The sequence below is a fragment of the Solea solea genome, chromosome 1 (assembly GCF_958295425.1).
Source record: "Solea solea chromosome 1, fSolSol10.1, whole genome shotgun sequence".
NCBI classification, from domain to species: Eukaryota; Metazoa; Chordata; class Actinopteri; order Pleuronectiformes; family Soleidae; genus Solea; species Solea solea.
The window spans coordinates 35748798-35761180 of NC_081134.1; the positions used below are offsets into that span (position 1 = coordinate 35748798).

The window sequence follows — 12383 nt, forward strand, 5'->3', positions numbered from 1 at the left end:
CGTGAACATGCTGTAATAACCCGGTCTGTCCTGCCAAGCAGACATACACTTTAAAAGACGAGATGGAGGGGGGTCCAACACCTTCTGGACTCTGAAGGACAAAAGTGAGTGACCTCCCACTGAGCACATCAGTGTTGCACACTAAGCAGCGTTTGAAAAAAAGAGCGAAACTGTGGGGGGGATTATGATGTATTTTGTATATGTATGTATACAAAAGATTCAATCAGTTTAGACTTTTTGTGTGCGTAATAAAAAAATATTCTTCAATGTCATAAATATGAAATATAAATTTGAAAATACCTATAGCTAATTTCCCTGATTCTCAAAACCTTTAAAGGTCCAGTGTGTAACATTTATTGTACATACATTGAATATGCTTTTTATCCACTTAAACTTGTAGAGGAACGTTCAAACTCAAACCTTAAAATCCTGTTTGAGCTCAAAATATACAGCATAGGAGCGCATCAGAATGTCTGAAATAGTTCATATCAAAAAAAACAAGACAGCAATGTTTTGCTGTGAATGTGGAGGACACAAGCTAAACCATCCTCCTTAGAGGACAATCATAACACAAGCACATCTGAAAAGTTGAGTTATTTTAGGTTCTACGCCATATGACAAATGACGCAATCTGCGGACTATTGTAACGTTTGTGTGTGCGTACATGCAGGGACATATCACCAAGGACTCCACACACCCTGCACAGCATATGTTTGAACTCCTACCATCCGGCAGACGTAACAGATCCTTAAAAACACGCACATCCACGTTTAGGAACAGCATCCTATGGAGTTGTAGTTGCTTACAATGACAATAAACCTATATAATCTAATATTTGTCCTTTAGAAGAAATACAAAACATTAGAATTTTATAACAGCCTTAAATTAAGGCCATCATCTTGCGCCACCATGTTTCTAAAGTTTTAAAGTGGAACGTGAAAAAAAAAAGTTCTTTCTGGTATGTGAAGGCCACCATAGTTTGGGAAAGGGAGCAGTGAGCGAAGACATCTCCCCAGGCTCCTCTAATAACGTCCCCAGCACATAGTGTGGCACCACAAATCAGTATTAAAAGCCAGTAAAAGTCAATCAAACCAACTACTGGAACACACTCTTCAGAAATGAATAGAATCTGGTCAAAGTATGAACCAGAGATCACGTTGCTCGGGACCCCCTGGAACTTTGTGAAGTGCTCTTTGAGGTCCCTGGACCACACTTTGGAAATCAATAACGTAGCATAAGCAAACCAAAAGGACAACATTATTGAGTGCTGGGGGATTTTCTTGTATGTGTAACATCTCCAAGGAGAGGATTTGATTCTTTGAAACACTTCCCTTGGAGTGAGATTTCTGCAACACAGCTGGATATTGCCTTACATCACAAAATGAAAGTATTATCTTTGGTTTAGTCTGTAAAATCCTGCCGCTTTGTGACTCTTGATTCTTGTGTCTTAAGTGTCTTCATATGTACTTTTTCATTTTTTTAGGGGGGTAGCGGCTGCGCAGGATTGAAACGCTGACATTTGCCTGCTGTGGCTCAGTCATGCTTTTATTTTCTCCATGTTCCCTTCAGCCGTTGCCAAATCTGTGAAATCTATTCTCAATTACTTTAAGATCACTTTAATGTGATCATTTATATAGACTAGCTGGTCCAAAGACACTACGTTGTTTGTTGTTTTTTGGTTCGTCCATCTTCCCCCTGAGTTTAACCACATCTTTAAATTATTAAAATAATCAAAGCAAGAACAAGTTTAGGTGAAATGATTAGTGCTGAAATTAAAATACTCCTCTTTTTACTCTACACATTTTAAATTTGCATGTGAAATTGAGCTAAAAACAGTGTGATTCTGATAGATTACACTCTCCAACTGTATATTGTAAAAGTTGCTCCTCCTCAAACATCTTATTAAATGATATTTAAACATAGTAATCATAGTATAACAATAATAAACTAATAAATACAGAAAAGGATTATGTTTTTTTTAATTCCTACATTTACTCACAGTGAACTACTGGAGATGAGCTACTTAATTGACAAATTTGAAAATAAGCATCATGATACTCATCATTGTTGAAGCAAATATCTAAAGGTATGCTTCAAATTCCAAACATACATATGATGTCCTTACGTGATTTCATGTCTGCTTTAAGATTGGCAACTTGTTAAGATATTCTTAACAGTTTTTAATGTAAGAATTAATCACAAAAAACATTTACAACGGATTGATTGATTTCTGAAAATGGATATAAATTGACAAGCGTTATCCGAGTGACTGAGTTACCAGTGAGCCACAGAGAACCAGTGCAGAAACACTGATGTTGTTTCTGTCGTCAGATGCTTGTTTGCCAGTCTATTCCACAGAGTAAAAAATGACCTTCCTTTGACCACCTTCATAATTACCACAGCTCATACAGTCTAAATCTCCTTACCTCCAGTGGAGTAATTATCAGTGTGACTCACTGAAAAGGCAATTGAGACGGTGGTTTATGGACTCCCGTTGTGGAACGTGAGGCTGAGCAGTAATGGGGAGCTTGTTTGTCCCTTCTCACCTCTCTTGTTAAAGAATGACAGCTGTGTTTAGACTAAATCAGGTCCTAAAAATACATGGTGGGGTCACATTGGACACTTTTATTACCTGCTGCCTGAAACATTCCTGAGCAGTTTCTGATCAGCTCTTATTTTTTTAAGCACAAGAGGTGATGCACATATGTCAATGTCAACTAAGAAAACCTTAAAATATACAACTTAGAAAAGACTTTCTGTGTACTGATACACAGGATTTACTGATCTGGCACAAAAGTTACTGTCGACTTTATTCACTCCTGTGATTCTTTTCAAGGTTTGTGATCAATTTTCCCTTTTTGATGTCCAACAAACTTAAATTCCTGCAGCGTGAGACCATTCTTGTAGCGCACACATATTTTGGTTTGATGAAAGTGAAAGGAAGTCAAAGTCTTTTTGTGGACATGTGATTGTGACCATTGTGCTGAAGTCACACTTCACTTTGGCCTTGGCAAGACATTTTCTAAGGTCTTTAAAAATCGATTCATATGCTTTCTAAATCCAATGCACCAATTGAGGCTTTATTTCTTTAAACTCCAGTTTGTGGGACACAGAACAGGGCACGTTAGGTCGTTTGTGTCTTACATAACTTATGGAAAAAGCCAAAGCCCTCACTTGTTGCAGTTCCTTTCATTAGAATCCGGAATGTTTCTTGAATTCTATCTTTACGTTGAATATCAGTCAACATGTCGTCATTTTGACATGTTGAAACACAGTGTTTTCGAATGGTAAAATACACACAATTCAGACTGAAGTTGGGCTCAAATTACAATGTAATTGGGAGTTGATTTACCGCTGTATGTTCTTGTTTGCTCGGACTCAAACTGGCCTGAGCACTGTGTGCATGTATCTCAGTTCTCACTCCTGACCTTTGTCATATGCAGAAAAAGAACAGCAAGAAAAACATGGAATCTGACCATCAGCTTAGATAATTAAATATTTTGAAGTTTATGGATGGTGGAAAGACACAGCATGACTATCCACCAACTTAAAGCTGTTGCCTTCTGTGACATAAGATACCATCAAGGAAACTGGGGCATATCGCCTCCTCGTGTAGTGGAGGCCGACACATTTCATTCAATGAATTGAATCTGTGCTAGAGCTTGTATACCGGGACTAGCGCAGTCGTCCAATTAACCAGCGTATAGACTGTAGCACGACTTAATTGTGCATGAAGACGTACTGAGTGTGCACAAACACCATCACACACACACACACACACACACACACACAAACGATGGATAAGATAACTTGAAGGGAATAGTTGTAAATGTAGGTGTTGTGCATTGAGAGGAAAACAAGGAGTCAAGGCTTGAATCAGCCTCGGAGAGAAAAGTGCTGTAATAGGAGGGCTGGCAGGGACTTCTGAGATAGCGCTGGTAATGAGAGAGCAGACTGCCCCCCCGCCCCCACCCTCGCCCCCCCCCCCCCCCCCCCCAAACCTCTCACTTCTCAACCGCACAGGAAACAAAAATAGCATTTTGTCTGACGAATGTGCAAGCTTTGACCTAGCCTTTCGACCTCTGACAATCAGTCTCGCTTCGTCCTCTAGTACTTCACAAGCCGGAGCTGGGACAGGCAAAGATAACAGTTGATTTCTTCTGCGGCACAACAACTAAAACAGAGCTCTGAAAAAGAGAGATGGCAGACAGTTTCCCAAAGTGGCGGGGTAGGAGGCCGTCGATTCCTCAGTGCTGGCGCTTCGTGCTCCCGAACTGGTTGTTGTCAAATGTTTACATGCAACTCAGAATGCCACAGTTTCATGTAATTTAGCTGCGTGACTTTTTGCTCCGGCTCATTCCTTATTATAAACATTAACATAGGCGTGTTGTGACAACAGTGAAAGTGGGACTGTTGCTCTTACACCCCTCGGGTGTGATGACTAAGTGGGAGCTCTTGCTTACATCGCAGTCGAAAAAAAGGACTAGTGAATATGAGACACAACAAAGAGACACTGGGAGATATAATGAGCACTGTAGGATCCCGGCACCCTTTTGCCCTCTCTCCATCATAAGTGAAGCTTGCGCTCTCATCCTGGGCGCTGTGTCTGCTGGAGGAAGGAGCACAAACAATTAGCTGAGACAAGCCGTTTGGATTATGTGCTCAAGCAAAGCAATCAGACAGCTGTGGTTAAAAGAATGAGCTTCAAAGTGCCAGGTGCCCAGTGAGAGTGTAAGGGAGGGTCAGTGGTCCTGACAGTCTTCACAAGATGACAGAATTTATAAAGCACTGCTGTTAAAGAATATAGTTACCTGCGGTGTAGCCCTTATAATAAGGCCACATGGGGCTTCTTCCATATTCCCTCTGTATTTGTTTTCTTTTGCCTCATATTCTTTTGTTGTGCCTCTTGTTCCTCGGCGTAATGGTTGCCGCTGGAGGAAATTCTCCAATCGTCTTTGATCTTTGCCTGGTTTCGATAATTTTTTGACAGAAATCTCATTTTGCGCGCCCCTTTTGTTTTCGTGTGTGTCTTTGTTCCCTTTTATCTCCGGCTCTAAATGGGGGGCTCAACATTTTGTCGTCGTGAAGTTGCAAAGGGAAAGAGCCCCGGTCCTGTCAGGGGCTCAGCACTTGCTAGACAACTTGCCCCAACATTTCAAGTGAGAATTGGACTCTTGCCGTTCGCACAGATGATATATAATTCATGGTGGGGGTGTGAGAGAGGTGTCAATGTGTCAGGAGGTAGAAAAAATGGAAAAGTGTACTGTTTACTGGCCAAGAGACGCCGGCTTTCTTTTGCTGTGCTTCTGCAGAGCGAGGAGCGGGGATGATGATCGGATCTTCATCAAATGTTCATCTGTGCCTGTCCTGCAATCGTAGTGACCAAACCAATCAAAGACTTGTCTGCCCCAATCATTTATTCATATTGTGTGAGACAACCACACTTGAATTATTTAAGTGCATTGATTCTGTGTACGTATACAAGCTTGTCTATAGTTGTGCTCACAGTTGTGTAGCTGCATTATCAATGAATGTTCACAATGTTTTGAACCTGTGTTTTTCCACTTTATTGTGTTGCGGTTCATTTTACTGGATGAATTGTTTGAAATCGTTGTGATAGCACTAGATTACACATTTAAAAATGTAAGATTTTATTTATAATATAGTGTAGTTTGCATGAAGAACTTATCAGTCAATCAGTCCTATTGGCTTTTAGATAATAAATGAATCACCTATTTAACATTTTTAATATATTAACATCTATTTGGACGTATTTTTTATCAGCAAAAGCACAACAAGTCTTAGTTTTGGTAATAATTATTCCATATGATCCTGATTTTCAGACTATAATATATTATTTATTTCTGCTTGTAGATCTCTCCTGTAAATATTTTGTAGGTTTGATGCTGAGAACACTTCACATCAGTATGAAAACTCAGTATGGCCTTTAAGTTTAAACTGTGAAGGGCATCTTTGATGTTATGTTGGGGCTGAATTGTCCACATACAGTTTTACAGTTGATACCCTTTGTTACACATTTGTATGGATTTCTTTTTTTTTTTACTGACATTGAGACACATTTTCTCTGAGTCCTCATGGTTGTGTAACCTCTTTAGGACCTTTCTTTGTCTGCTATAAGCACTGACTTTGTCAGAAACAGTGGATCTTATGGGAACCAAATGAAGCAGAACGTAATTTCTGAGGGTCTTAAATGATTGTTATGGTTAGATATGACATCATTAGGACAAAGATTTTGGTTAGACTGTCCAAAATGGCACAAAGTAAGTTGGGCTTTGGAAGAATTGCCCTTGACAGTTAAAGTGCATTCACTGGACATTATTTTAGGTCATCATATAGATTGTGATACATTGTGCATCCATGGGAGTATTTTCATGCCAGTGTGGCTGCAGACTCCAAACTGCAAAGAGTGCTGGCTTGTTTTAACAGAATAAAAAGGTATAAGCATTTAAAGGTTGAAATTAGCTGCTAATGACGCACCATTATTGGATCCAATTAGTTAATGGGTTTATTTCTGAACTCCTGCAGTTAAGATGGATGTCTTGTTCTCATTAAACCAAAGAATCTGACATTCTCCAAGTGACAATGAAGACTTTTTGGCTCCAGAGAGAGAGCAATTATATCAATCAGGCTTGATAGCTTTGTCCTCAAACTCGTGAAATAAAATTTACCGACTCTATCATGCAGCCAAAAAAACCCTGGAGGATTTTTGTCTTGTGGCTCCATGCAATTTACATCCATCTCTCACTCTTTACCCTATGCATCCCACACCGTCTTGTGTGCATGTGTTTCGATCTCAGGTGTGAGCATATCCTTCGAATAATGAGGTGTTCCAGTTTATGTGGCGAAACACTTCTCAGCTTCTATCTCATTTGCGTTTGTTGCTCTCTTTATGAAGAGTTCAGGTCTCGTGCCAAAAAAAAAAAACAAGGATACGACCTCTTGCTTTCTTTTCATCAACAGCTACCTCATCACTCAGCTCCCAGCTCCAGCACCTGCAGCAGCTCCAACAGATGCAGCAGCACCACCAGCAGCAACAGCAACAACACCATCAGCAGCAGCAGCAACAGCAGCAGCAACACCATCACCAACAGACCCACTCCCACACCCAGAACCAGCTGACATCCCAGCATCACATAACCCCACCCAGCCAGCAGCAATCCTCCGTTCCATCTCCAGGCTCAGCCTGCTCCTCCACCTCTGGGCAGCCTCAGCAGTCTCCACCTCACAGACCAAATCACTCACCGGCTCGTAGCCTTCCTTCTCCCGTCACTCCGCCCATACCTTTGCCGGTAAGTCCACAAATTTAGGACTACTCTGTATCTTCATATTCTGACACTAAAACCGACGGGATTATTCTCACATGAACCTTTAGTGATTTTGTCTTGCTTAGACATTTGTTTGCAACTTCATCCATTTATTTGTGTGTATTTATTTGTTTTTCTGCTGTAGGGGTGTATGGTACTCATGCATTGTGTGTACCAAACATTAGACGTTCAGCATCCTAAGTCAATCACGTCCTTAGTGTTCCTAATATTTTGAATACGTTTACAAGTTTACAGCAGATTTGCTGTTTTGTTTATACTTATAAGGTGCTGTCTAACAGCTTGGTAACCCACTAGCAATATTTTAAATGAAGCTCCCTGACCATTGCCTACTGTATGTACCACACTGACTGTGCCTGATAAACCCTTACTTTAAACATTGGAACTATCCCTTTAAAAGTCCAGTGTGAAAGAATTAATGACATCTACTAGTTGAACTACAGATCATGTCAACAAACGGAGGTCTCCTCAACTCACCATCTCCTTTCGGCAGCCGGTCAGGGAACCATAGTGGTGAAACGCGCAAAAGGTGGTGGTGGCACAAAAGGGCAGCATCTGTCAAGCATCTGTCAAGCAAGGCCCTTGTCCAAAGTTGTTATATTATTATACTTATTCTAATGCTACAAAAACCAAAGTTTTTTTTGCAAAACAAACCTCGAAATACACGCTGTAACTAATAAAGACAGAACACAGTGTATTTTGTGTGTCAATATCCTCAGTGTCTATAAGGCTCTTGACAATAATCAGCTGCTTTTATCCTATTCATATCATTTTTGTCATGGACACTGAGTGAACTACATTATGAGAAGTATTAAAAGGCCACAGCAGTAGTGCTCATGTTAAACTAACAATACTCAAAACTTCAAGAGCACAATTTAAATCCTTAAAAATGCAACGCCCCGGTTTAAGAACTCAAGTGTGCATATGAATGGCGTCATTGAAGATGGCGTGTTTTTTTTTTGGCAGGTCAGCCTTGAGCAAACGACGCAGTGCTTTTTTTTCTGTCGGTACTTGATCTTTATCAAGTAGCTGTATTTGAATGGGTGCTGGCTGCTCTTCTGTCTGTCTCTGTGAGGCTGTTTGAATATGCATCTTGTTGCTGAAGCCTTGATGCACTCCAGTACATCATCAAACCTCAGCACCAGACAAGAAGCATGATTCCCATCCTCCTGCAGATTCAGAGGGGATTCTCAGGTTATCTATCCTGCAGCCATAATCATCCCCTTAATCTTTGCTGCTCTTCCTACTCAACCTCCTTTTTAGTCACTTTGTCCGTCCATCCATCTCTGCCCTTCTGTCTGTCTTGCTGTCACTGTGTGACGATAATAACCTATTTTATATCCCTGTGGTTTCATTTCTGGTCCAGTCTGGCCAGGGTCGCCTTTCTGTCCCTGGCCACATTCATCAGCGTCACAGCCTTATTGGGTTGTGGTGCAACCTTCTTTATGGCCAGGATGAGTTGGGCTATTTGTTTCCCCTCTTGCAGCTCTCTCCGGCCCTGTCACGGCCTAGTGAGACTCAGCAGGAAAAACAGTCTCTGGATTTAATGGGCTCCAAAGGCTGGCCGCTACATTGCACCAAACACACTGTCCAGTCTGACTGTGGATTCACGGTTACTGACCAACATACAGATTCACACTTTCAGCTTGTATCAGGCAGCATACAAAGACTTTGGGTAACAGCCAGACCACGTCTATGTTAATAGGGTTGTGTGAAATCGTACATATTCTGATACAAAGGTGATGATACAATATATTGGATGCTATAAACAATGTTTTATATTTGTTTATATAGTCTGTAAAAAAAAATAAAAAAAACCCATACATTTGTTGCATAAACTGGAGAGGGAGTCAAATTACATATTACGAATATGACGTATATATTTCTGATGCTTTGATGCCGTGAATGTTCGCTCAGGAGGATGGGTTAGCTTTCTTGTCACATTACATCTGAACTGAGAAGGAATTCAGAGTAAATCTAAGGACAAGCTGTGCTCAAGGAACCCCTGATGCACTTCTAGACTGTATATATTGAACTCAGATTGGTGTTTAAACTGACCCAATGTTGGATTCTCAAGATTATTTTGATCATACTTCAATTTACAATGGGGTGAATGTCTCCTCTGTCAAAGTCTGAGCAGGTCTGCGTCGGTACTTTTCGTTCTTTCAAACAGACACCATTCTAGTTCTGGAGCCTCAGAACTTGGTGCTTTCTGGCGAGCCAGCCCACGTTCACACCAGTTTAAGAGGAACCAAAGTGGGAGGACGTTATTCTGCGTTACTTAGGCGGAAGTAAACACAACACCAGCAAAATCTCCATACTTCCTCTACTCTCCACTCATCAACCCAGAATATCATACACCCATTCACGGTTCGCAAGGAGGAACCACTATTTCTGGATCCACCTGAGAACCAACTGACGACCAGTTTTTTACGGCCGGTTCAAAATTAGGTTTGGGAACCGGAACCGGCGCAGAGCCCTTCCAGAATTACATTCCACTTTACGACATGAAGTCATTTCATCTTCTCGTTCTCGTACTGTTAACCAACTCTTGGGGGACCCTGAGCAAACCCTATGTTGTGGTACTTTAAGGTTTGAGTATGAATTTTCTCCCCAAAATTCAACGGATGTGCTCTTTTCGGATAAAAAGTAAATCCCAGATTGATACAGTGCTTCATGATGTTTTGCTGCGCAGATATTTCCTTATTTGTCAAATGTTGAATTTGTGAACATCTTTTCTGACCCAGGGTTATGTGAAGATTGAGACCCTGGGCTTCATATAGATTGTCTTCCTCCAAGAGAAGCAGCACGGCTGATTATGATGACAGGGCAGAAGTTGCTCGAAGGGGCCACATCAGGTATCATTAAGATATTGCCTCATCAAATAGGATTATGAAAAGTGTGGGTCTGTGCGTGTGCGGGAGAATCAGAATGGCCATAAAAGGTTTAGTTTCCCTGGGTCAATGCTGGGGTTGTCACAGAGTGTGTCACCCAGCAAGGAGTTTGCCCAAGGACAGGCCGTGGTCTCACAAACCACTCAAGCCTGCAATGGGATTTAAACGCAGCTCCTCCTTCCTCCAGTGCCGGGGTCAGTGATTGGATTTTCTCTTCCGCAACCACTGAGTTTTTTGTTTTTTTTATTTAGGAACAAAGAGTTTGTCAGAAATAGTAGACTGATTAATCAGGCCAAATTATTGGGTCAGTGTTTGCCAATTTTTGAAGTATTGGCATCAGACCATTAATTAAACAGTAATCGGCCGATGCCAATTGTTAAACTTCCCTGCTGCAGGCTCAAGAAAAAAAGGGAATGTTGCTTTTGTGGTTGTAGCTTCTTTTTTCTTCTTTTGGACCTAAGATGTGTGAACACTATTGATATTTGTAAAAATCTTCATCTTAGACCCATTTTTTCAGGTGTGTCTTTGCTTATTTAATTGCATTGTTTTTGTTGTGTTGTTGAGTTGTCATTTTCTTTGTGCAGCAAGAGCAGATATCACATCTGCTCTTGATAAGTGCTGTACAAATAAACACATTATTAATTTCAAATATGTTTAGATGGGAGAGACACACCTCAAGAATTGTTAAACGTAATGTTGAATTAAATTAAGCCATTTTGTGTATAATTTTTATTATTCAACATTTATATTCTATCGGATTTCGGGAAAAGAAAGAAAACAGAAAAAAATCAGCCAAAACAAATCATATATCGGCCTTTGGCTCCCCTGACTTGTCGGCATCAGCCACAGAGACGAGCATATTGGTCGAACGTCACAATTGTCTCCCCTTTTGTACGTTTTGATTGAAGGACATTACTGCCGTTTCCACACTTTAACCAGAGGAACTGGTCTGTGCAATAAAGTCGAGTCATAATTACCATAATACAATCGGCATTACACAGATAACGCCCCCATTTCCTTCTGTCCTCACTCAGACACACAGAATCACCCAGCCATAGAACTGTTTGCTGAAAACACAGAGCAGAGCTGCTGAGAGACAAACATTCATTATGTTCCAATTAATGTCCCATTGTAATTCCCTTCTCATGGGAGGTGCGTGATATTCTCTGAGTGAGGAAATCCAGAACACTCATTACATCCTTTGTGTTTTTAATGCTTGGCATTTTAATTTGTGAAACCAAATTCATTAATTAATACCCCTATTAGAGCAGAAATCACACCACAACAGACTGTGTCCCCTTGTGTCAGTGCCCTAAACTCAGATTAGTGCAGCTAATTTGGTTAAATGGAGTAACAATGCAACACTTTTTAACCCCGCCCACGTCCACTCTGCTCTCCAGTATGGGACGACAGTGAGATGCAGCCTGTAGCTGCTCGAAATAGCCACCACAGTCATGACAAGTGGACGGGGGGAGATTATGAAATTTGCTTAAGTGTGTTAATGGGCTGATTGCGGGAGCCCGCTGGATTTTGCTGGAAGTTGATTGATTAGAGCTGCAGGTTTTCTCCACGCCCAGAGAGCTCAGGGATTTGACTGGGTAAAGGCGCTCGCCAAGTCTGTTACACCGGAATTGATCTTAATTAGATCTGAAAGACCTGCCACAGCAGAATGGTCGCGGCGATTAAAATGAAAAACAGGAGAAATTACTGATCAAATTAATCATAATGTCGGGCTACAGCTGTAGGTCTGGTGTAATTTGCCACTCCAGTGAGTTACATCAGCCCAGGCAGGGAGAGGAGAGGCAGTACATACTGATCCGTGGCAGCGGGAAGCTTAGGCCTATCAACTCTCTCATTCCAGTTGCCAGTGCCCAGAACCTCCTGACCCTGCTGTGCCATCCAGCGAAGCCTCGTCATCCCTCTCTCTCTCTCTCTCTCTCTCTCTCTCTCTCTCTGTGGCTCTGATCGAATTAGTTGCTTTTTATTGCCTTTTTTGTCTCCTCGATTATAGCTACATCCCTGGCTACTGTATGTTTTCATATACAAGTTATCTGCATCAAGCCAAGCATTTTTAGCCCTGTTTCCAAAGTAATGCGAGTCAAACATGAACATTCAGGTAAACTGGCCACATGCATTCATGTGTGAA

The 12383-nt window shown here is 41.2% G+C and overlaps 1 protein-coding gene across 4 annotated transcripts in view; it reads left to right on the top strand.

The window, feature by feature from the left end:
• The window catches only part of pou6f2 (POU class 6 homeobox 2), an 84832-nt gene that overhangs the window by 39489 nt on the left and 32960 nt on the right, over positions 1 to 12383 (top strand). For all 4 annotated transcript variants that reach the window (XM_058639604.1, XM_058639625.1, XM_058639617.1 and 1 more), the window contains one exon: positions 6982 to 7310. In XM_058639604.1, the coding sequence (XP_058495587.1) occupies positions 6982 to 7310 (329 nt within the window). The remainder of the gene's footprint in view (positions 1 to 6981; positions 7311 to 12383) is intronic.